The sequence below is a fragment of the Myotis myotis genome, unplaced genomic scaffold (assembly GCF_014108235.1).
Source record: "Myotis myotis isolate mMyoMyo1 unplaced genomic scaffold, mMyoMyo1.p scaffold_m19_p_3, whole genome shotgun sequence".
NCBI lineage: Eukaryota > Metazoa > Chordata > Mammalia > Chiroptera > Vespertilionidae > Myotis > Myotis myotis.
The window spans coordinates 81,183,492-81,210,039 of record NW_023416335.1 but is presented as its reverse complement, the minus strand read 5'-3'; the positions used below and the strand labels follow the sequence as shown (position 1 = coordinate 81,210,039).

The 26,548-nt window shown below is 37.9% G+C and overlaps 1 protein-coding gene across 8 annotated transcripts in view; it reads right to left on the bottom strand.

Annotated features, from left to right (window-relative positions):
• Window positions 1-26,548, bottom strand: part of AKAP11 (A-kinase anchoring protein 11) — a 73,291-nt gene that overhangs the window by 7,086 nt on the left and 39,657 nt on the right. For 7 of the 8 annotated variants that reach the window (XM_036298693.1, XM_036298699.1, XM_036298694.1 and 4 more), the window contains 7 exons: window positions 26,025-26,072; window positions 24,162-24,296; window positions 23,280-23,547; window positions 15,931-20,410; window positions 13,242-13,397; window positions 7,152-7,235; window positions 6,334-6,380 (listed from right to left, as the gene is read on the bottom strand). In XM_036298693.1, the coding sequence (XP_036154586.1) occupies window positions 6,334-6,380; window positions 7,152-7,235; window positions 13,242-13,397; window positions 15,931-20,410; window positions 23,280-23,547; window positions 24,162-24,296; window positions 26,025-26,072 (5,218 nt within the window). The remainder of the gene's footprint in view (window positions 1-6,333; window positions 6,381-7,151; window positions 7,236-13,241; window positions 13,398-15,930; window positions 20,411-23,279; window positions 23,548-24,161; window positions 24,297-26,024; window positions 26,073-26,548) is intronic. The other variant, XM_036298697.1, reaches the window with a different exon arrangement.

The window sequence follows — 26,548 nt, the reverse complement described above, 5'->3', positions numbered from 1 at the left end:
TGTATCAAAATATGATCCACAGGTAAAAGGAGAAAAAATGAAACTATAAAGCAAGATTACAATCAAAATACAAATGAAACACACAAATAAAAACCTCAAATAAACACATTAAATGGACTTTAAGAAAGCTTTCTGAACTACGAGAAATAGCAGCAGCAACTACTTGTATAGCATACATTAAAGTATTATTCTAAGCTGTTTAGATATGCAAAGTCCTATAATCCAAAACCACCTATGATATAGAAACTATCATCTCCATTTTACAGGTAAGGTATCAGAGGCAGAGAGAGATCCAGAGTGTTTCTCTCTCTCTCTCTCTCTCTCTCTCTCTCTCTCTCTCTCTCTCTCTCTCTCCCTCCCCCCCCCCCTTCTTTCCTCTCTCTCTAGAATCAATGAAAATCATATCTTCGGATGAGGATTTAAAAAGTAAGATAAAATCAATGTAAAAAAAACATTCTCAGGTGATTAAAAAAGAAAATATAATCATGTTTTCAACATAAAGTAGGATGAATCTGTTGACTGTAAAAGTAATGACTTAACATTCCTGCTTAAATTAGGATGGGTGGACAATAAGAAGTGCTAAGACATGGGCCATCCCACACAAAAGGTGAACAGTAGGGCCTGCTGGCAGACATGGTACCAAATAGTACCAGTAATGGAAATTTGTTGGTTAATGTCCCTGATTCATTTTTATAGTTTGCATTCTAGACCACTGCTAATTATTTTTAGGATATGTGTAGGTCCCTAATTTTTCCACTTAAAAAGCTGGTCTGGCCCTCGCCAGTTTCTCAGTGCTTAGAGCAGTGATGGCGAACCTATGACAAGCGTGTCAGAGGTGACACGCAAACTCACTTTTTTGGTTGATTTTTCTTTGTTAAATGGCATTTAAATATATAAAATAAGTATCAAAAATATAAGTCTTTGTTTTACTATGGTTGCAAATATCAAAAAATTTCTATATGTTACACGGCAATGGGTTTTTCAAAATGCTGACATGCCGAGCTCAAAAGGTTCGCCATCACTGGCTTAGAGTACTGGCTTGTGAACTGAAGGGTTGTGGGTTCGATTCAGGTTAAGGTCATGTACCTCAGTTGCAGACTCGATCCTGGCCCCAGCAAGGGCATGTGCAGGAGACAACCAATCGGTATGTCTCTTTCACATCAATGTTTCTCTCTCTCTTCTCTTACCCTCCCTTCAACTCTCTCTAAACATCAATGGAAAACTTACCTTAAGGATTAACTTAAAAATAATAATAATAAAAAAGCTGGTCCACATTATTCTCTTAAAATAAATGTACTGTTTTGCCCTCCACTCTCACCATTGACTTTCAATCAAAAAGGGGTTTTGGTGCACGATCGTACTAAATATGGTCTCTGGGCCATGTTGTGATTCCTGCAGGGGTCATGGGGTTGGAAGCTGTCACCCCAAGGCTTCTCTGTACTATTGGCTTTTTCAGTTCAGGACTCCTGGTTGCCTCACCTATGAATGACCTTTGTCTTTAGAGAAGGTACTAAACACTAGTGAAAAGAGAAGGAACTGACATCCTAAAACTACAAACAACCAACAACAAAAATTTTGAGGGTTGTTTCCTTAGAATTTCCATAATTTTGAATCTGTCTATAAATCTACATCAATCTATCTAATTTACCAGTTTCTAATTTAAAGAATTTTTAAAAGTTGGCTACAATTTTCTATACAATAAGAGATGACTATAATCTCACAAACTGGGTAATAACATATATTTTCAAATAATTAATCTCCTGATTTCTACTTACTCACAAAAGAAATCCTAACAGCCTGCCTAATGCCAAAAGTGAAAATTTCTAAATGAATTTTATAGATATTAATTTATATTTTCTTCCATCTTAACCATTCCTCAGTCAAGTTAGCATTCATTACGGAAAATATTCACTATATGCATTTATACCATGTACATAGTCTTTGGAATAACCTACTCATAGGTATTATTTGGGAAAAGTATAAAACTTTTCTATATTAAAAAATCAACACTTTAACAAAAATAAAGCAAATATTATTATGCTAGCCATAACTCAGCAAGTACCACCCTACTTCTACTTTATATCTGATGAGAAAAACTTACTTCTAGAAGCCCTGTATGAAGAGAATATCTACTTAGCAAAGGCACTAGCATTCAAATAAAATAATCATCCTAGGTCTGAGGATTTTAGCTAAAAAATTGGTACATGATTTTCCTAAACAAGAAAAGTACAATTGGTCAATTGGTAATAAAAATGACTGGAAATTTAGGTGTTATAAAATACATTTCAAAAAATTCATTTTGGCAATTTTCTCAGTTTACCCACTTCTAAAAAAACCTACTTATATAAAAACCCTGGGTGTAACATCACGGCCAGAACCACGACCAACCGGAAGGAAGTCAGTCCTGCAGGGGTTGTCTTGGAAACAGCTTCGCCCTCCCCCAGCTGTTTCCTGGAGGGTGAGGTTTCAGGCAGGAACCTGCCCTCGGAGCGGAGCTTGGAAGTGAAATGATTTGTAATGGATCTATTATTGAAGCTACCTTTGGAAATACTGTATCTATAGATCAGTGGTTCTCAACCTTGGCTGCACATTAGAATCACCTGGGAATCTTTTTAAAATCCTGATTTCTGGGCCTCATCCTCCGAAAATTCTGTTTCTTTGTTACTAATGTTGTGGCCCCACCCCATAATAAAGAAACAATTTCCAGAGGATGAAGCCCAGGAATCAGGATTTTAAAAAGATTCCCAGGTGATTCTAATGTGCAGCCAAGGTTGAGAACCACTGCTATAGATAATATTAAAAATATATCTAAACGTGCAATTCTTTGTCCAAAAAATGAGCATATTCAAAAATTAAATGAAGAAAATTTGGAAATACTCAATGGAGATTTTCACACATATTTGAGTGATGATTCCATTGATTCCATAGATGATGCTGAAAAGAAAAATTTTCCCATAGAATTTCTTAATAGTATTACTCCTTCGGAAATGCTGTGTCATAAATTAAAATTGAAAGTGGGTGCATTCATCATGCTGTGGGGAGCTGATATAGGATTAAGCCTCAGACTGACCTGTTGGCAAAGTCACAAACAGGTCTTCCGAGTCTTAACCCAATCCAAGAGGTGGCCGCTGATTTACACGCGCGGTCATTTAAAAAATATAAATGGGGAAATTTGCCAGAAGCCAGTCCACCCTTACTGCTTGGCACAGTCGCTGCAGGGAATAAACATCTGCATAGCATATGTTTCAAGGGACCTGGCGTATATGGCATACTGTTCTTAATATGTTTGCTCCCCTACTTAGCGCTATGTGTTTTAACCAAGGTCACCTCTCCGAGGAAGGCTGTTTCCCCAGGTGGGGATTTTTCCCTGGAGTTAGGGATTAACAGGACTAAGGAAGGGAATAAATCAGTAAAACCCCTTAACTAAGTGCCAGGAGGGTAGTTAATCACTTTAACTACAAACAATCACGATTAAGTTACATAATCTTTATTTAGGATAATCTCCTTCAGTTACTTCTTTGTAGCTTAACAGAACAATAGAGTAGTGACCTTGGAATGGAGATAACAAACGCCCTAACCTTTGGAATAGAATGGATAAGATTAAAATCAACTGGTATAAATACAGATGTAACAGGAGAATAAAGACAGAACCTGGCTGGAGAACCTGACTAGAGAACCTGGCTAGGCTGCTGATCAACTGAACACTGCCTCCGTGTCCTTCCTTCTTCGCCGACTCCGTCCACACCTTGGGGAACCCCTGGACCTGCCAGGGCTGGACCCCAACATCATGCTATTGAGAAATCTCAATAGTAAACGGGGTCTTTGTAATGGTACCAGATTTATTATCAAAAGATTACGACCTAACATCGAAGCTGAAGTATTAACAGGATCTGCAGAGGGAGAGGTTGTTCTGATTCCAAGAATTAATTTGTCCCCATCTGAGACTGGCCTCCCATTTAAACTGATTCGACAATGGTTTCCCGTGATGCCAGCATTTGTGATGACTATTAATAAATCACAAGGACAAACTCTAGACAGAGTAGGCATATTCCTACCTGAACCAGTTTTCGCACATGGTCAGTTATATGTTGCTTTCTCTCAAGTTTGAAGAGCATGTGATGTTACAGTTAAAGTTCTAAATACTTCATCACAAGGGAAATTAGTCAAACACTCTGAAAGTGTTTTCACTCTTAATGTGGTGTACAGGGAGATATTAGAATAAGTTTAATCACTTTATCAGTCATTGTTTGCATCACTGTTTTTATATCATGTTTTTGTTTTCATATCATGTTTTTGTTGTTTTTCATATCATGTTTTTGTCGTTTTTATATCATGCCTCTGTTGTTGTTATATCCTTTTGTTACTGTTTATTTATTAATAAATTTATATATTATTTTCATATATATTTTACTAATTTCTTTTCATCTCTCACACTTCTATTATAGAGAAAGGGCAAATAGCAATATTAAAATATCTCCGCTAATTAATTCTCTCTTTAAAAAAAAAATATTTTATTTTTTTTTACAGAGAGGAAGGAAGAGGGATGGAGAGTTAGAAACATCAATGAGAGAGAAACATCGATCAGCTGCCTCCTGCACACTCCCCACTGGGGACGTGCCCGCAACCAAGGTATATGCCCTTGACTGAAATCGAACCTGGGACCCTTGAGTCCACAGGCCGATGCTCTATCAACTGAGCCAAACTGGTTAGGGCAATTAATTCCCTTTTAATGTACACGAATTTCGTGCACCAGGCTACTAGTGATAACATAAAAAATCACTGGTTCAAAACCAAGCACTATATCTCAAACAGTATGAATCGTTTTATGTTCTATCCTAGAGAAGACATATTGGTATTTTCATAATTAAGGAAAAATAAGATGGGGGTTGGGGGGGGTCAACAACCATCTAAATACAATAAAAATTCAGCTTCACCCTAAGCTGGTTTGGCTCAGTGGATAGAGCATCAGCCTATGGACTGAAGGGTCCCAGGTTCGATTCCAGTCAAGGGCACATGCCAGATAGTGGGCTCAATCCCCAGTTGGGGACATGTAGGAGACAGCCAATCAATGACTCTCTCATCACTGATGTTTCTATCACTCTCTCCCCTCTCCCTTCCTCTCTAAAATCAATAAATATATATATATATTTAAAAAAACATTCAGCTTCAATGTGAACCATTTTTAGATTCATTCAGACAGTCTAAGATATTTAAATTAGGGATTACAAATCATAGCCCAGAACTCTGTAACCAATTGTATCTGTTATTAACATATTCAGAACTATGTTCATTAAAGGAACAATTGAGTATTTTCTTCAAAAACATGTATGTGAGTGTAGTACTGGACTTTGGGAAGAAATGTGAAGAAGGAATATGATTTATGTGAGATTGTCATTAAACACTAATTCTAGAAGTTACTTGTTTGGAAGGAAAAAACTATGACATATGCTATAGTTATAATAAATAATATGAGTAAGGAATTTATTTTGAAAAAGATAATTATAGAGAGTTGATCATGAATTTCCCTCACAAGTAACTGAATCATTCTTTTAAAGCAACTCGGTCTTTATATCAATGGGTACTTCATTAGTTTAGCAATCAAATAATACAAACTGCTCAACAAAAGGCCTGACATTGGATAAATTAAAGAATACCCTGATTTATAATGTAAATACCCTTATTTGTAATGGCCAAGCGCCTAACTGATGAAATGCACAAATACAAAAATTAAAGACTCTTCTAGAGAACCTTCTAGAAAAGCATGGCCCTGCCATTGTGGCTCAGTGGTTGAGTGTCAGCCTATGAACCAGAGGTCATAGTTAGATTCCTGATCTGGGTGCATGCCTGGGTTGTGGGCTCAATCCCCAGTTGGGGGGCATGCAGGTGGCAGCCGATCAATTAATCTCTCTCATCATCCCTCTCTGAAATCAATAAAAATATCCTATATAATAAAAGGGTAACATGCAAATCGACCAAACAGTGGAACGACTGGTCGCTATGAAGCGCACTGACGACCAGGGGGTGGACGCTCAATGCAGGAGCTGCCTCCTGGTGTTCATTGCACTCCCACACAGGGAGCACCGCTCAGCCCCAAGCTGGGCTGATGGCTGGCGAGCGCAGGGGCCCGCCTCTGCAACAGCACTAAGGATGTCCATGGGGAGCAGGCCTAAGCTGTCAGTCAGACATCCCCTAAGGGCTCCCGGACTGCAAAAGGGCGCAGGCCGAGCTGAGGGCACCCCTCACCCCCCGAGTGCATGAATGTCGTGCACCAGGCTTCTAGTATTAAAATAAAACAAAACATGCAAACACTTTGAAAAACAAATTGTCAATTACCTTCTATGTCGTCCACATGCTCTTCGTCTTTATCATCTGGCCCATCACTTTTCAAATAAAAGAACAGAAGCAGTTAAACAAAAAAGCTTTAATAATGGTATTAAAACCAATTCTTGAAATGTGGTAAAGAATGAATGTTATAATATGATGTGTGATATTTAAAAAGGGGAGAAATGACAATAAAAAAGGAAGCTTTGCTTCTCACATCATTTCATGTTAAAATATGAATTGCAAATGATGCCTAAATCAGTTATTGTAACCTAGAAGTTCTACCTGACCATGATATATAGAACACCAAGTAATTTCATAATAAAATTTAATTTAAAATAATTTGAAGCCAAAATATTCTACCAATTTGGTTTTAGATAACACAGCATTTGAATATCATAGAATGCCACAAATTATTATTTATTAATGCTTCTGCTGATGCCGTTTATATATTTTTAACATAGTAAGAACACATTTTTCTTATGTATGAAATAAAACTATATAAAAAAAACAAAGGACAGAACAAAAACAAAAAAACAGAAATCCTGTAGGAAGCAAGCTCTTTTTAATGAAATAATAATTGGTAGAATGAAAAATAGCAAGCAGAGCAATACATGCATAAAAGTAATACATTTTGCAATTAGATGTCAATCATATCTTAGCATAGAATTTTTTCATTAGATGTAATTTATCAAGCAGAATCATGTCAAAAATAGGAGAAAAGCAGCTTGATACATATTGGCATTGTAACCCACATTGTTTTAAGAATATGACATCATGCATTAGTGGTGAAAGACTCATCAGTTTTTAAGTTTCTGGACTGGACCAACCTGTCTGATGTTGGAAAGGATAAATTGTCCTCATACAAATCTCCTTCTAAACCAAGACTGCTCCAGCTACTGCTGTTACCATTACTGCCAGAGGAAGAAAAGAACAGAGCTGAACTAGAAAATGAATAGTAAAGACGATCATGGTTTTCCTTGGAACAGCTTCTGTCAAGTGTTAACTGTGGCTGTTCTGAAACTGCCACAATGGAGTGCAGCATCCACAGGGGTCAAGAGGCCCACACTGCTACTGCAAAAGGTACCTGACAGCTTCAGAGATCTGGGTGTTTTCCTACTTGTCCTCAAGAGATCATAACAATTATTCTAAATGTATATTTATTTTACAGATTATGACAACAAAATGTCTTTAAAAGCAGCAAATGAATGCATGAAGTTTTACAATTAAATTAAGTATATGTCAAGTTTTAAAGGCTAATACTCTTCAGTTTGGAATAAGAATGTTAACATTCTCTCAGGTCTTTAGATAGTGCAAACAGTGATAGACTTGGGGGGGGGGGGGGTAAGGGAGGTAGGCACCGAAACACAGTCCCAAAGAGACCTTTTCAACTACTTGGAAAAAACAAGTTTTCTTATTATGTCATTACCTTCATTTCATATATTACATATAATTCAGTAGGTGGCAAATAACATACATTTTCTTCAGAATATTGACTAATCAAGGCTTATTCAAGCATTTCACTTGTCTGGTTGGCCAGTCAGTAATTCCACACAGATAACAACTTACTCTAAGCCAATCAAAAGAAGAAAGCAACTATATTCTAAAATTGCAACAAAGCAATAAAAAACAAAAAGCAACTGTGTTCAGAAACAAAACTAAATTCAATCTTTCAGATTAACACCTAAACATGCAATTTTTAAAAATTCTAATCAAAATAATTAGTAAGCACATTAGTTTGAAGTGAAAGCAGCTATATTTCCCCATATTAGGCTAAGCAATTATAAAAGTTAATATTTATATAAACCAAAATTTTGGTTTTAAAAAATGAGTTAACATTAAATAATTTCATAGGCATCAGTAAATGTTGACAAAGTTACTAGAAAATGGAAGATTATTTAAAAGTTCTAAGTAGTTTCCAAGCAATCTCAAATAATTTACATATCCATGTTTACTCTACCACTAACAAATTGTGACAAACTATAATGTATTAGAGAATAAAAGTTAAAACGGAGCAGAAGCTTTTCACATATATTCAAACAAACATAGCTCTATCATAAAACTATTAAAACAAGCAGAATCTTGCCCATGTAGTCTGTCCAACAAACCAACACTGAGAAAATACAGAAATAGAGTGAACAGGGAGCTACTAGCCAGAGAAATTAATGATCTCAAACACTGTATTTACTTCTAGTAACAGAATGACTAGCTAAACAAAAAAATTTACAAACTTTTTACCCATACACTAATGATTCCCCCACTTAATAATAAAAATAAATCATCTAAGTATTAGATGAACATGAAAATACCAGCTAAAATATTGTCGAACTCCCTCTATCTAACCTCATTCCCCCTTCCATGTTGCGCCTTAAAGTAGAGATTTGAAGTCCGTTATTTACAAAATGCCACTTATAACTAGAATGGCCATGTATTTTTCACCTCACCAGGGCACTTCTGAAAATGAAAGACGTCACCAACAATAATTATACCAGAACAGAAATAAACCAGGACTGTCCTGAGCAAACTGGGAGGTATGATCATCCTATGTTAACCACACATAAAACAACTTCATTTCTTCACTTAAAATCTTTTCATTTCATTCCTGAACACTGTCCTGCTTCCATCATTTTCTTTTATGTCTTTTCATGTTTCCTATGTTAAAGACAGGCATTTGCAAACCACTGGTAGTTATCTAAAAATTTGGCAGGTCCAGCCCCATCTCTTACCTAAATCTACTACAACTTAAAAATATATATATCTTAATTGATTTCAGAGACAAAGGGAGAGGGAAAGAGAGATAGAAACATCAATGATGACAGAGAATCATTGACAGGCTGCCTCCTGCACGTCCCCTAATGGGGATCAAGCCCACAACCCAGGCATGTGCTCCCAACCGGAATCGAACCTGGGACCCTTCAGTCTGCAGGCTGACGCTCTATTCACTGAGCCAAACCAGCTAGGGCTAAAGCTCAACTTTTAAGAAATTCACAAACCAGCCCTGGCCAGTTTTTCTCAGTTGTTAGAGTAGCAGCCTATGCACCAAAGGGTCAAGGGTTTGATTCCCGGTCAAAGGCACGTACCTCTGTTGCAGGTTCGACCCCAGAACCTGGTAGGGGATCAAGCAGGAGGCAACCAATCAATGTGTCTCTCTCATGTCAATGTTTTTCTCCTCCACTCTGTCTAAAAATCAGTGGAGGGGACAAAATTCACAAACTGCTGAAATACTTGAGATTCACTTACATAGACCAGTTCTCTTTCTGATCTAATCATTATACATTCCTCCTAAACACTTGTGAACTTTTGAGATTATTGTTTCTTTTTTAACTGGTGCCTTCTATGGAACTTCCTACTTAGAGGGAAAATGCAAGTTTGTCCAATAATCTCCTACCTTGATCTCTGTACCAGAAAATAACAGTGCCTACAGCACAGGTCATCAAAAGATGAAACATGAAAAGCCATATTATCTTACATGTGTTCTCTGAACCTCCTGCATTAAAATTATGAGGGTCTTATTAAGCATGCAGTATCTTGGGACCCTCTAATGACCTAGGGAATCAATCTCTGGGACATGAGGCCCTGAAAATTGTATGTCCAACAAGCCTGGATGCGTCCCACTAACTTTCTTTGGCTGAACCTTAATGCCACAAAGCATAATAGTTCTTAAGACTGTGGTAGATTAAACTACAGAAGTTTTTCTGACAAAATGCTATCAAGCCAAACTATCCCCATCCTGAATTCAAATAATTAATTTTCTGAACCGACTTGGATTTATCCATATTAAATATACTTATTTTAGCCTCAGCCTAATTTGGTCTTTTTAAATCTTGATTGTTAATGGAATTATCTTTTATCCTAATTTTTAAAAATTTTTTACTGAATGTATTGGGGTGACATTGGTTAATAAAATTATATCGGTTTCAAGTGTACAATTGTATAATACTTCATCTGTATTTTGTATTGTGTGTTCACCACACCAAGTCTTCTGTCACCATTCATCTCCCCTTTACCCTCTTCTACCTCCCGCTCTGGTAATCACCATATTGTTTTCTGTGTCTATGAATTGTTTTTTTTTCTTTGCTAATCCCTTCACCTTTTTCACCCAGCCTCCCAACACCCTTCCCTCTGATCGCTGTCAGTCTGTTCTCTGTAACTATGAGTTTGTTTCTAGTTTGTTATTTTATTTTTTTCATTGGATTCCACATATAAGGGTAATCATATGGTATTTGTCTTTCTCTGACTGGCTTATTTCACTTAGTATAATACTCTCCAGGTCCATTCATGCTGTTACAAAAGGTAGGATTTCCCTTTTTACAGCCAGGTAGTATTCCATTGTGTAAATGTACTGCTGATTTTTTATCTGCTCATCTCCTGATGGGCACTTGAGCTGCTTCCAAACCTTGGCTATTGTAAATAATGCTGCAATGAACCTAAGGGTGCATATATTCTTTCCAATTAGTGTTTCAGATTTTTTCAGATTTCCCAGAATCACTGGGTCATAAGGCAGTTCCATTTTTAATTATTTGAGGAAACTCTATACTGTTTTCCATAGTAGCTGCACCAAACCGCATTCCCACAAACAGTGCACCAGGGTTTCCTTTTCTCCACATCCTCACCAACACTTGTTGATTTACTGTTTTCATCTTTGTTTTGAGTCGTTCAGAAATGAGTATTACTTATCACCAATAAAATAATGCTGTATAGGACAGAACCAAGAACAGAGCATGGTAGATATCTCCCTCTTTTCATCAAACTAGGTAACATTCCACATAGAGCTGTTCAACTGGCTACAATCCTCTTAATGCCACTAGCCTCTAACCCTAGTTTTCCCATTTTAACACCGGGATTTCCTAAGCAACGTCAACTCTCACTGAAACTCTAAAAGCCTATATCACTCAAAGATAAGAGAACAATTTAAGTGTTCATATTCTAGTCTAGATAAAGTTATGGAAAAGAGCCAAATGATGATGTGTGATTATCATCCCCATTTCCTACCCCCCCATTTTAAAAACTGCCATTTTTGGGTCTAGATTTTAAGAAATATTGAAGATTTACAACTACATTTTAAGAAACTATGATAAAATAGATACTTTATAAAAATACTAATACTTACTAGCTAATCCAAGCATCAAACAAAGTACTCTGAAATGATCTGTTTTAACAAGCGATAGCCATTTCCTTTCTTATGCACCCTCAGCCCCTCCTCTAATAGTCTGCTTACCTCCCACTCCTGACAAGTCCATTCCAAGGCTCTGTTCACCTGGAGCCTCACAGGGTCCTTTCCACATATGCCCAAAACTGGAAGTATGTATGCTGAGAATCCTCTCCACTCCCTAGACTCAGCTATAGATGGTATTTATCATTTCCAATTGTCAATTAATTTGGATAAAGATTTTATGGAATTTTATTGGTTAGAAAATGCCTGTATAGAGTTATACATATAAGAAACAACTGTATCACAATTAATAAAATATTCCATAACTTATTCAAAATAAAGTTAATTAAGAAAAGTAATATATAAGGTAGGTGCCTCTGTGTGGGAAACTGATATACGGTTAAGCCTTGGACTGACCTGCTGGCAAAGTCACAAACAAGTCCTAGCTTAGAGGGCACAGTCCTCTTAGCATAATTAGGCTTGACCTTATAACACTCCCTAGATCTTATCTGGGAAGCTAATGGGCTGAGGAAGTGCAGGAAGTATAACCATGGTGTAAACAAGTGAAACTCACAAGAAAAGTGTAACTTTGGTAACCACTACCTTGTTTACCCCTCACTATAAAAAGCTTGGTGAGGCCTGAGCACAGTGGAAGTCCTTCCTCCTGAGTTGGACTTGCCGCCTGGTCCCCCAATATTCTCAAATTATCTCCTGTCTTTTCTTTTTCATTTGTTGTGCGGCTCCTCTTCCAGACCCGAACCCTGAACCACGCAGGACGTGGAGGGAAACACTTACGACACCTCTGCTATACCAAACAAGTTATAATGAATTTATGTATTTCAGTCATTCGAGTATAAATGATCTGGATCATTTTTTTCCTGAGTAGCAGGACAACTAAGGAACCTTTCCCCCCCCAAAAATACTATCTAAACTAATCCCTGTGAAATTACAGGCCATTTTTATGTCTCTTACAGAAAACTGTCCTTTTTCCTATCCTCAAAAAGCTATTTTTAACTGGTATGCACAATAATTTTTAAAAAAATGTAATACCTGACTATTTAGTCAGAGGCACTGACCACTTTTCCCTTAGATTGTCAAATTAAAAACTGACAACAGCCACACAACAATACCAGTACCTGTCTGGTGGGAATGAATCAAAAGTATACCTGTGTTTTTTTTTTGTCAGAATGGCAAAAAATACGTCTTTTGGTGTGCTACAGAATTTTAGTAATTACTGTATGTGTGCCATGAGATGAAAAAGGTTGAAAATCGCTGCTCTACAGAAAAAAAAGTACTCTCTTTAAAGAAAGAAAAAAAAAGTTTTTCCTCAAAAATTCATTAAAAGTCCAGGTAAAGCCTAAGAGGGTATAAAATTAAATGTATGTAACATTTTCAAATCAACTATTGGCACATCCAGAGAAAATTAGCTGGGCTAATTATTATCCTATATAATGAAAGCCTAATATGCAAATTGTCCCCTTGACCAGGAGTTCGACCAGGGGGTGGGGCCAGCAGCCGGGGGAAGGGAGATGCCCCCAGCTGGCAGCCACTAGGAACCCTACCCATGCACGAATTTCATGCACTGGGCCTTTAGTATTTAATAAATGTCAAAAACCATTAGAAATGTATTGCAAATAATAAAATACATTTTGAAAATAATGACAGATTCTCAAATTCAGAATTTTAAATAATACTCAATGTAAACTAATAGCTCACTTCATAGGTCTGAGGATCTAAACTATGCTATTACATGTAAAGTTTTAGTTACCTTTCACTTAGATGATGAAAACTGCTGCTTTCATCCTGGTGTTCATCTTCGAAACTTAAATTGGACCAACTACCAGTGCTGTCATCACCAATACTGAGATTCATCTGCTGGCTACCAAAAGACTCAGTTGACTGAAAGTCTTCTGTTTCTTTTGGACTAAAATAAATGAATAAATGAATGAATAAATGAATGAGTGGCAAAAGCATCAGGTTCTGAACTATCTATATATATAAAAAGCCAGCGACCAGAACGCCAGAACGACCAGAATGCCAGGTCACTATTATGACAACCACTGCGGCCAGCCCAATCGGGGAGGCTGGCTGGCCAACCTCCTGCGGACCCTCCCTCAAGCTGGCCCTGCCCCTGATCACCCCCCCCACCCCAATAGGGGGTGGGGCTGTATGGCCAACCTCCTGCAGTCCCTCCCCCTAGCTGGCCCCACCCCCATGGGCCCCCACCACCCGGATCGGCCTGCAGCCCCTCCCCCTGGCCGGCCCTACCCCTGATTGCCTACCTACCCCAATAGGGGGTGGGGCTGGCCAACCAATCTCCCACGGCCCCTCCCCCAGCTACTGACCCCGATCAACCCCCCGCCCCCAATCGGCCCCCTCACCCCAATTAGGGGGCGGGACTCACTGGCCAATCGCCTGCAGCTCCTCCCCCCAGCTGGCCCAGCCCTGATCGGGCCCCTATTAGGGCGGGCCAGCCGGCCAACCTCCCACCGTCTCCTCCTCCTGATCCATCCCGATTGGGGCTGGGCTGGCCTGACCCCACCCATGCATGAATTCGTGCACTGGGCCTCTGATAAGACTATAATTCTTAAAAATGATAAAGATAACAAAAACAAGAAATGATATTCAGAGTCAGACCAGTGGTCCACCTAACCCCCTTTCATTGTGTCTGCTAACAAAGAGACTTAGCAGGGTAGCTTATTACTTTCAGAGTTAACTGAGTACCCACGAACACCTATCCATCCTAAGTGCATCATTTAAATTTTCTTCAAAGCAGTTCATATTTTCAACTGGGACCACTATGAAAGAGCACAAGTTCCTAAGTTTTCCAACTGCTTTGTAAGATACTACTTTTATTTGCACAACAAAACAAAACAAACTTCATTTTGGCTTTAAAAACCAAAAAAGTAGTTCAAGTAATTCTAGTACTGTAAATTAAAATTAGAGTCAAACTAGCCAAATCTCTTTGATGTTAAGTGTGTATCATAAACCTAACCCTACTCATTTTTTTTTTAATAAAGAAATGTTCTCAAATTTTATTCTAACTTTTCACTAGGAAGGCCATTCACTGTTCAATTATTGCAACTGCCCAACTACATTTAATTCTCAACATAGCAGTTGAAAGTATATTTTTAAACATGAAGAGGGAAAATGTTAGTCTTCTGATCAAAACCCTCTAGTGCAGTGGTTCTCAACCTGTGGGTCGCGATCCCTTTGGGGGGTCAAACGACCCTTTCACAGGGGTTGCCTAAGACCATCCTGCATATCAGATATTTACATTACAATTCATAACAGTAGCAACATTACAGTTATGAAATAGCAACAAAAATAATTTTATGGTTGGGTCACAACATGAGGAACTGTATTTAAAGGGCCAGAAGGTTGAGAACCACTGCTCTAGTGGCTTCTCACCAGCCGAAATAAGCCAAATACTTATAACATATTATCTGGTATGACAATCTCTCATAACCTACACCTTATCTCCTACTACTCCCCTTGGCCCACTCACTTCAGCCACTCAAGCCTCTTTGCCATTTCCTCCACATGCTCAGTCCCACCCCTTTGCCTGGAACCCTCTTTCCACTGATTCTCATGTGACTTATTCTCTCTTCACCTTTGGCTCTTTGCTCAAATGTTACCTTGTCAGGGTTATTTTTGCCTGCTACCTGTTCAAAACTGAAAACCAGCCCCAACTGCTGCCACGTACTGCCACCACCAAAAACACTAACACCCTTGCTTTAGTTTTCCTCCAAAGCGCTTATTACCATGTACTACATATTTTACTTATTTTTTTTTCACATTTTACTTATTTATTGTCTTACTTTACTGTAACATGAAGTCCAAGTGAACACATATTTTTGCCTGTTTTACTTACTTTTGTTCCCCAGTGCCTAGAATAGGTCCTGAACTGCCCCCACTTTGGGGTTATTCTCATTTTGTATTTAAAATATACTAATCAGAATTATATTGGGCATTCCTACAATCACACTATAGTTTTAAACCATAATAGCTTCATATTTTAGTTGGGTAAATGGTTAATACCTTCCCTCAAAAGGCTGTTGTGGGATAATGAAGAATGTATATGAAAGTAATATGTAGGATATGAAACAATACATAAATGTAACAGAGAAAACTTGTTAATTTAGGGTTAAAAAATAATCCTACCTTTCTGAACAGAATCTAAGACATATATGATCAAGTTTAACTTTTTTTTTAATCATCACATGAGGATATGGCTTTCTTCATTGATTTTTTTTTTAATTTAGAGAGAGAAACATCGATGTGAGAAACACCGATCAGTTATCTCATATACTTGCCCTGACTAGGGATGGAACCTACAAACTGGGTGCCCTGACTGGGAATCAAACCCACAACCTTTCCAACTGAGCCATCTGGCCAGGAACAATGGAGTTTAACTTTTCATTGTATCATAGACCCAAAAGAAACTTGAAACTTACCTACTAACAGCATGTTCAACATTCACGATGGCTGAGGTCATTATTTCTGTATTAAGGCTTTCAGCAAAGCTAACACCATCTTGTCCAATTCCACTATCAGCTGCCAAACTGGTATTGCTCAGCTCTCTCTCTGCTTTTTCAATAGCTTCAGCAACTATCTTCTCAGCAAGCACTGTCTTCTTATCAAGATCAACATGAATTTGAGGGACATCAAGGTGAAAAATTCTAGATTTCTGATAAATGCTGCTAAATTTTGAATTAGAACCTGGCTTACTATGAGCAAGTGAATCCTGTCTGAAAGAATACTGAGGTGAGTTTCCATTGCAGTCATGGAGTTCTTTCTCGTCACAGTATCTGCAAGCTTGACTTACAAGAGGTGACAACTTTTCTGCATAAGTGATCCTATCTGCTGCTTTTGCTGTCTCAGACACTTGGAAAACTGCAGATCCTAAACTGAGTTCTAAAGTGTCATCCGCTACTTTTTTAGCATATTGTTCTATAGCTTGAACAACATTCACTTCATATCCATACCCATTTAAGCTGCCTGCACTGTGGTAAAATCTGTGATTTTGCGGGGAAGGTTGAAGAGACTTAGGAAATTCTGGCTCAATGTGAGACTCATTATCTTCATCACATCCAGACTTTTCATAAAGGCAAGAATCTGTTGAGGATTTTGGCAAGCCAATTGCAGACACTGTAAGCTCTTTTTTAACATCTCTGGTTATGCTGTGAGCAAGAGAGGTTGAAAAACTATACAGTTCAGAGCATTTACTTCTGTATGTATTCCCTGTCCATTCACAAGTTTGATTTTTACAGAGGTAACCTTCATTTCTTTTACTTTGTCTTTTTTTATCTACTTCTTGGTGGTGTTTATTTAAGAACATTAAGAGTTCATTGTTGGCTTTCACCTGTGAGTTTTGCAAGGGAAACGTTTTTGAGTTACACTTCATTGTTGCTCCCTTAGATGCTTCTTTCAATCCTGATTTGATAGATCGATAAGCAAGTCTATTGGCATACTGATCCATTATTAACTCACTATTACCACCTTCCTGTTTTAGTATTTGGATAATGTGACCTGCATATTCATCTGTCACACTTTCACAGCTGGGATACTTATATGACAGACCTGACATACAAGAACTTGGTGGTAATGAAAGAATAAACGGGTCACCTTCTCTTGGATGTGCTACAGTCTCTATATTCAACTTTTCTTCTGATCTATGAGGTTGGTCACCATCACTATAACTATTCTTCTTCTGCCTGCAAAGCATACAACTTCTAACTTTTGCTATTTTCTCAGCTTCTGTAATGACTTCTGCTGCCATATCACCTGCAAAATTGCATAATGCTTGTAAATTTTCATCTGTGTGATTTAACAAAGTAGGTGATACACTTCTTTGACTCTGCACATTTAAGCAAGGGCTTTTAATCTTGGGTTCTTGAATTATTTTATTATCTAAATGGGAAGCTGCCATTTCAGTTGCAAGAGAAACGATGTGTGAAGCTAATGCTTCGGCAAATTGAGTTTTCTTCTCTGAGTGCTCTGCCTTCACATCCACTTCTGGATGCTCTTCACCTTCACTACTTTCAACTTCTTCTGAAAGAGATCGCATGAGTTTCAACATGAACTCCTCTTTTTCAATAGTATTTTGTTCATTTTCAGACAAACTACCAACAGATGAGTAGTGAGGTGTAGAAGGTGGTGTAGCAGGTGCAAATTCTTTTGCTAATTCCCCTTTAAGCTTTTTGGTTAACTTCTTGATATCCCATTCAGAACTAGCCTGGGATGGTACTAGAGGAGTTGATGGAGGAGTATCAGGTATTACATTTCCATCTCTAATTTTCTGTTTATCTTCCACATGCAAACCATCTACACATGTAAGCACTGCAGATGAGAAAGTATGTGAATGGGGATAAGGATTTTCTTGCCCAAAAGACAAGGGCACCGGTGCCATATTATTCAAATTATACTTTTTCACTGATTTGTCCTTAGCAGCTTCCTTCAAATCAGGTTTCTGACCTGCCATAGTTGAACAACATGGTAGTGGCTCTAAAGAAAATCCATGAGCTATAGAATCTGTACATTCTGGAACACAATCCTTTCCCACTAAAAGTGAACAGGGAGTTAAGTGATCTTGAGCATCAAGAGATTTGGGAAACTTTCCCCATATCAACCGTGACTCTTCTTCAGCAACAGGCAAGCCTTCCCTGTTTACCATATTTTTATCCACATTGGAGATCACTGATTTGCTTTTCTCTACGGAATGTTTAATAACAGATTTAGATAATCGATCAACAAACATGTCCTTATTGCTAGCTTCATTCTCTTGCAGGGTCACTTGATCATAGTGGAAAGGAGGGTTTTTTCCCTTTACTGTTTTAGTTAAACAATCTGTGTGTTCATCAACTGTTTTTGTAACTTTGAATGATGTCACTGACTCTAAAGTTTCATTTACTATAGAATGCACCAGTGCTGTAGAAAAGTTGCTAATAATCACAGGATCACTTGGTAATTCTGAAGAGCTTTGCATTTCAACATCATCATTAGTTGGTTTAAAATCATTCTGGTTACCTAGACTGTGTTCTGAAGATAAACAAATATTTCTGAGACAAGCTACTTCCTCTTCGTTTTTTGTGGAAACACCTGCTTCAGTAGAATCACCATTCAGATTACTATCACCAGATGACAGATTAGTCTTTGCCTGATATATATTAGATGAAAAGTGATATGGGAGAAGGGCACTTCCAGCCAGGGGCACTGGTATAGAAGTAACAATTCCAGAAGTACAAAATAAGGCCTGCTGTACAGTGTATTTATATTCTGGCATTGGTTTTGTCACAATTGCTTGACTATTAAAAATGGGACATGTAGAAGTCTGTGTCCATGGCACAATATTTTCTGCACTCACATACTTTATGTTATCTGTAGAAACACTAACTGCTGCCTTTGTTGTAAAGATCACATCAACTTGTGATAGCTCAATGAATGCTTCCTGCATTACAGATTCAGACAAATCTTTTGCATATGACTTCACTACTTTGTCTTCATAGTCAAATGAATACTTTGGAGATGCAGGTGTTGGAGGAGATGAAAACTGACACACTTCCATGATACCTTCAAAAATAAGCTCTTCAGCAAGATCTGCAGCAAACCCAGCAACTATGTTTGTAAATATCTGCTTCTTTACATACTGTAAATCTTTTAAAGCATTTGATAAAGCTTCACTCACCAAAAAATTAGCCAGACCACTAATAGCACGCTCTTTCAGTGAAAATGCATGCTGCCTTCTCAGTTCATTAAATGCCATCTGAAAAATGGATGACGTTAATTTGACGGCTAAATGACACAATGCATTGGTACATGAAGAGACTCCTTTCTGCAAGTCTTTAAATGCACTGCCAAAACTTTTTTCCACAAGATCTGCTGCAAATTTTTGAATGCTATCTCTAATCATTAAGGGTTTATTTTTAGATTTATTTTGATCAAGGTTTCCACTCTTAAGAGCAATGGTTTCACTTTCTCCCTTTTTAACACTATTAATGTTTGATATTGCATTAGTATGTTGAGTATGAAGGACTGAGCCCAGTACTTCACATGTAATTCTATTGGCATAATCTTCATAGGTGTAATAAATAGAATCATGATCTTCATGAATCCTATCTCCACCAATATCTGTTTGGCAAAAACATTCAGCAGGTGTACAGCTTCCAAGAGGACTAAAAGCAGAGGACCGAATGGGGCTAAACAAGCCACTGTCTTCCCCAGATGCCTTCACTGGGCGAGGAGAATCTGGAGCATCACACAGGTTGCTGTAAGGGGACTCTGGTTTACGAGGTGTTGGCTTTCGAACATTAGCTGGGAGAGCTGGACAATCAAACTTGAATTTTTGAGGATTCATAGTAGTGGTTACAGAAGATTTGTCATGTTTGTGTCTTTTCTTTTGCGATGTCTTCCCTTTTACAGAATCTTTTAGAAATGGACAAGAAGTCTCTAAAGTTTGTTCTAGTTCATCAAACTGATCAAAACTATCAAAAAATTCACTTACTTCTGAGTCTGAGTCCTCTATATCATCTTTCATTACAGGAATTTTTGGTAACTCAAGTTTTGCTTTTAAACTTTTTTGATATCCTTCTTCATCTAAGAAAATAACCGGACTTGGACTTGAGCATTCTGATTCAGATGAATAGGCAGGAGAAGAAGAAAAAATCGTTTTCTGCATGTCACTACCTTTATCTGAAGCATTAGATGACCTATAGAAACTCCTTTGGGTCCAAGGCTCAGAAATTGATGTTGTGACTGAACTTTTCACAGGTTGTTCTTTATGTCCCAGAACGTTTATTAAGGAAGTTGAAGGTTTTGTCAATGACTTCTGCCGCCCAGAGCTAACCAGAATCCTTAAATCATGGGTTTCTAACTGGTGACCAGCACTAGTCTGTGAAGCAGCATCACAGTGGCTCTTTAGTGCAGTAATGTTTACTCCTATAGGAAAAGAATAAAATGATCAGCTTATTCTTGAACAGAATTTTTTAAAAATTTAAATCAATAGGAATAGACTTTCAGCATAAAATATTTGTAACATGTCTCTTCTAAATTATGTTAACATATTCATCCCAAATCATTCTCAAAATCAAATATATCTTTTACTAAAATAATTTAATTTTACCCCATACTTGAGAATACATAGAATGGTGTCACATGTGTTAGAAACACGAATACAGTGACTCTGCCAGTTAACTCCTCTCAAGTTTGACCCTAGGCATGTTCCAAACAGTTAATATGGTAAACAGTACTAACAAAATAAGAACAGAAATAGCAAAACTAACCAGAAAACAATGGCCCAGCCAGGGTGGCTCAGTGGTTTAGCATTGACCTATGAACCAGGAGGTCACGGTTCGATTCCCGGTCAGCGCACATGCCAGGGTTGGGGGCTCGAGCCCCAGTGTGGGCATTCAGGAGGCAGCCAATCAATGATTCTCTCTCATCATTGATGTTTCTATCTCTCCCCCTCTCCCTTTCTCTCTGAAATCAATAAAAATAAAAACCAGATAGCTATGAACTTAAAAAATCTCAAGAAAAGTAATTCCTCAGACAATCAGAAAAAAAGGTTAAAAAGAATTGAGATAAAAAGTATTTGCGGAGAACCAAGATGGCGGCATAGGTAAACACCGGAGAATGCTGCCTCGCACAACCACTTCAAAAATACAACTAAAAGACGGAACAGACATCACCCGGAACCACAGGAAAGCTGGCTGAGGGGAAATTCTTCAACTAGAAGGAAAGAGAACAGCATACCGCGACTCAGAGGAGGCGCAGTGCGGAAAATACAAAGGTGCGGAGGTGCGCAGAGCAGGCTGGCGGCTGAGGGCACGGTTGTCTGTTTCAATTGGGAGGGAGGCTCAGGCCCTGAGCTCCAGTTCTGGGCGAGTCTCTAGGGACCCAGACTCAAACGGGAGAAGCGGGACTGTCTGGCATCGGTCAGAACGCCAGGGCAGCTTTCTCTCCGAGGTTTGCAGCGGTTGCTGGGACTCGGAGAGGCAGAGCCTCTGGAGACAGGACTGAGAGCAGCCATAACTGCTCCCTCCGCCCCCTCTGTTGATCCCGTGCGACCCGCCCCACCCAAGCCCTGCACAGAGCCATTTGCCGAATAGCCTCAGGCAAAGGCTAGATTAGCACCTCCCCAGAGGACAGAAGTTTTCCCACTGCAGACACAGCTGACTCTCACAGCCACTTGGCCTGGAGGTCAAAGCCCCCAGTATTAACTACAACAATCAAGGCTTAACTACAACAAGAATGCGCACAAAGACCACTAGGGGGTGCACCAAGAAAGCATGAAAAATGCGGAGACAAAGAAACAGGACAAAATTGTCAATGGAAGATATAGAGTTCAGAACCACACTTTTAAGGTCTCTCAAGAACTGTCTAGAAGCCGCCGATAAACTTAATGAGATCTACAAGAAATCTAATGAGACCCTCGATGTTATGATAAAGAACCAACTAGAAATTAAGCATACACTGACTGAAATAAAGAATACTATACAGACTCCCAACAGCAGACCAGAGGAGCGCAAGAATCAAGTCAAAGATTTGAAATGTGAAGAAGCAAAAAACACCCAACCGGAAAAGCAAAATGAAAAAAGAATCCGAAAATACGAAGATAGCGTAAGGAGCCTCTGGGACAGCTTCAAGCATACCAACATCAGAATTATAGGGGTGCCAGAAGATGAGAGAGAGCAAGATAGTGAAAACCTATTTGAAGAAATAATGACAGAAAACCTCCCCTACCTGGTGAAAGAAATAGCACAGAGAACCCCAAACAAAAGGAATCCAAAGAGGACCACACCAAGACACATCATAATTAAAATGCCGAGAGCAAAAGACAAAGAGAGACTCTTAAAAGCAGCAAGAGAAAGAAACTCAGTTACCTACAAGGGAGCACCCATACGACTGTCAGCTGATTTCTCAACAGAAACTTTGCAGGCCAGAAGGGAGTGGCAAGAAATATTCAAAGTGATGAATGCCAAGAACCTACAACCAAGATTACTTTATTCAGCAAAGCTATCATTCAGAATTGAAGGTCAGATAAAGAGCTTCACAGATAAGGAAAAGCTAAAGGAGTTCATCACCACCAAACCAGTATTATATGAAATGCTGAAAGGTATCCTTTAAGAAGAGGAAGAAGAAGAAAAAGGTAAAGATACAAATTATGAACAACAAATAAGCATCTATCAACAAGTGAATCTAAGAATCAAGTGAATAAATAATCAACAGAATGAACTGTTGATTATAATAGAATCAGGGACATAGAAAGGGAATGGACTGACTATTCTTGGGGGGGAAAGGGGTGTGGGAGATGCGGGAAGAGACTGGACAAAAAATCGTGCACCTATGGATGAGGACAGTGGGTGGGGAGTGAGGGTGGAGGGTGGGGTGGGAACTGGAAGGAGGGGAGTTATGGGGGGGGGGGGGAAAAGAGAAACAAATTTAAAAATATAAAAAATAAAGATTTAAGAAAAAAAATTTAAAAAAAAAAAAAAAAGAATTGAGTAACTCGGCCTTAAAGCCTTTAAAATGGAACTTTAAACTTTAATCCTCTTCAGTGGTTCTCAACCTTCCTAATGCCGCGACCCTTTAATACAGTTCCTCATGTTGTGGTGACCCCCAATTTCATTGTTACAAATTGAACATAATTAAAGCATAGTGATTAATCACAAAAATAGTATGTAATTATATATGTGTTTTCCGATGGTCTTAGGCGACCCCTGTGAAAGGGTCATTTGACCCCCAAAGAGGTCGCGACCCACAGGTTGAGAACCACTGCTCTATATCAAGAAGTTTAGTAAAGACAAACCATCATTATATGGCTTTAAGGTCTCTTCTTCCTCTAAGTGCTCAAACGCAGTGACAAAATCATCCTCTATAGAAGACACTGACTGGTTAGTATCATCATCATCTTCATTAGTGGTCTCCAGTTGGCGTTTCTGATGAATGTATGTATCCAGGGTGTATCTTATACCAGTAGCATATTTACTTAGGAGACTAAAGATAAAATCAATTCTGAGTCTTGGTAATGTAGGTGGTAACACTCTCATGACACAAAGCATCCCAGAATGACGACTCTTGGGAAAGATGATAAAAATATTTTAATATCAAATCATAGTATACATACAAAACATATTAACTGGAAGTGAAGCCTAGAAATAACATAATCTCAAGGGGGAAAATAAAAAAGAAAAATACATGCATCCTGAAATGCAGCCTGATTTTGTACTGTTTAATTCTTTTCTTTATTCTTTCTCCACATTTCTCACTCCCCAATCTTTTTCTCCCAGCTTTCTCTTAACCAGGTATTGAAATTCTACCTACATTATCTTCTTACATGTTACAGAACTTAATATCCATTCATTTAGCAATAATGTTTTCCTGTACTATTGTACAGCCCTGTGATTTTTCTTATTTAATCATTCACCTAACTTAACAAGTACCCTGCAAACTGCTTGAAGGCAGGAGTCAGGTACTATTCTATTTTTGTATTCCATTTTCCTGTAGCATTCAGCATGATTTCAAAGCTTCATGAGTTAGATTTCTCATGAATCATACTTCCTCAAATATGGTTTCTTTTTAAAAAAAACAAAAAACTTCATCAAAGCATTTAAAAATTTAATAGTCTTAATCAAATGTCATTGTAAAATCTGCCCTTAAAAACTCATTAGAAATTACATATAAAAGTTACCTGATTTAGAGGACCACTGTTTATATTTGGTGATTTATTTATATCCTTCATACAAATAATTTCATTTTCATTTAGACTACAGAAGTGTAGTGAATTCAGAAGATCTGGAAGTTCCAAAGAAACAGCAGCTAAATCCTAATTTAAAGCAATAAAACTTTGTTAAGATTCCTATAATGAGGGTCCTATCTAAAAATCTTAAGGTCTACTGGTTAATAAATTTCCCAGTTCATAATAGTTAACATATGCTTATCAACCACAACCAATTTTTTTAAAACTCAAAAATGAAGTGTACTAAAATATTTTAATACCTGCCATTTCTGTACCCTTTTAAATGTATTAATATGAAGCAACAAAAAATTTTACATGGTACCTCACACATCCATGAGGGTTAATAGTTTTTAGCTGCAAATGTCAACCTGCAGTCCTCAGGTTTAACTGTGAAATTTTTCATACAGGATTCTTGCCTACAGATTATACTTCGTTGGAGTTCAAGTTTTATATTCATAAAATATAAATCTATTTTTCTGCTTTTTCTCTCTGAAGTATTATATTAAACTTTGATAATTTAATAAAGACGTAAAGAAAAAAGCTTTTTTCTCTCATTTGTCCTTTTTATGTAAATAGTAGAGGCCCGGTGCATGAATCTGTGCATGGGTGGGGTCCCTCGGCATGGCCAACGATCACAGTCCCAATCAGGGCCGGCCAGCTGGCCGGCCGGGGGCGGGCAGGGTGGGGGGGGGCACCGTGGGAGGTTGGCCGGCAGTGGGAGGTTGGCTATGGGAGTGCACTGATCACCAGGGGGCAGCTCCTGCATTGAGCGTCTGCCCCCCTGGTGATCAGTGCACGCCACAGCTACCAGCCGGTCGTCCGGTCGACTGGTCATAAAGGTTGCTTAGGCTTTTATTTATATAAATTTTACCCAGTTAAGGTATTTTAACATCCTTGACCTCTCAGAGTACGTTCCTTCCTAATTATGGTTTTATCAGTAACTCTTAAAGAGGAAATAGAACAAGAGAGAAATACTTTGGAACACTTCTGCTTTTAGCCTCACATTCTCAGGAGTATGTCCTCTCTTGGACCTACTGCCGAAACTTTTTCCTTCAGGTAAGGATACAATCAAGACACACAAGAGTTTTCATTATCACTTTCTATGCATTGTTCACAAAGAATTGAATAGTATTACTTCTTCTTCTATTGGGAGACTTTTACTGCCACAAAAGGAAACATATGGCAATCACAAACCTTAAGATTCTTCATGAGGTAAAACACAGTATGCCTACCACACCCACTGGAACTTCAACCACTCTTTATGTAACTGTATAGCTTTCCTTTGCTGATCCTAATCTCAACTGTCAGTCCCTCTGTAAATTCCTGTGAAAATCAACAGGCTAAAAGTTTTGCATTGGCTAATATTATTTTTTATAAATTTTACCTTTTAAATTTAATTCTATCTCATTTATTTTACCATTTAAATTTCATTCTATCTCATTTGAAAATATAAGAATCTGACTGTTGAGGTCAGATTATAAAAACCATCCAAATTAAAAAACAAGGCTTACATTCTACCTCAGGAGAAAAAGTTCAGCCTACAGTTTTAGCTTCCTTAAGATAATTGACTTTTGTGGTTTCCTAACCTAAAAATGCTTTCTATACCAAGAATACTCAGTGAAAATGTAAAAAGTGAAAATGTCCAAAGCACACTCAAAAATTGATTTCAAAATGTCACCTTTTAACTTTAAACAGAAATGAAAACAGAAAAGTTTAGTGTTTAAGTTTTCGGTTAATAAGGCAAATTTTACGTGTCTCAAAATCTGTTCCAAATAATCTCTCCTGGTCCTTCCCAGTTTAATAAATCATCCATACCTGTATATGAGCAGCATCTGTTTCTTCATTAAAACCTAGAAATGTGACCTGAATAAAAATAAATAAATAAAGCTCTATTAGTTTAAATTTTAACATTTTATCTCAATTAGATTACTGACAGCTGAGAAACAGAAAAAACGTATAAAGAATTAAAATACTGTCATATATAAATATCAAATCATTATGTTGTATATCTGAAGCTAATATGATGTTTTATGTCAATTAGACCTCAAAATAAATAAATAAAAATGCTGAGTATCTTGGACAAAATGATTAATTTTTTCAAAGATGATGACGAGGCTTTCCACCAAAGATTTGGCTTTATAGTACAGTTCTTCAGCTTCATTAGCAAGTTCGATCAATTCTACTCCCAAAACATATCTCACATACATCTACTTCTCTCCATTCCCGCTACCACCACTTCTCATCTGCACTACTACAATCCTATTCCACCTGATCCCAATAATTATGTCACCTGCTTTTCAAAAGCCTTCCATGCTTCCCAGTGCAGTTCTAACAGGACC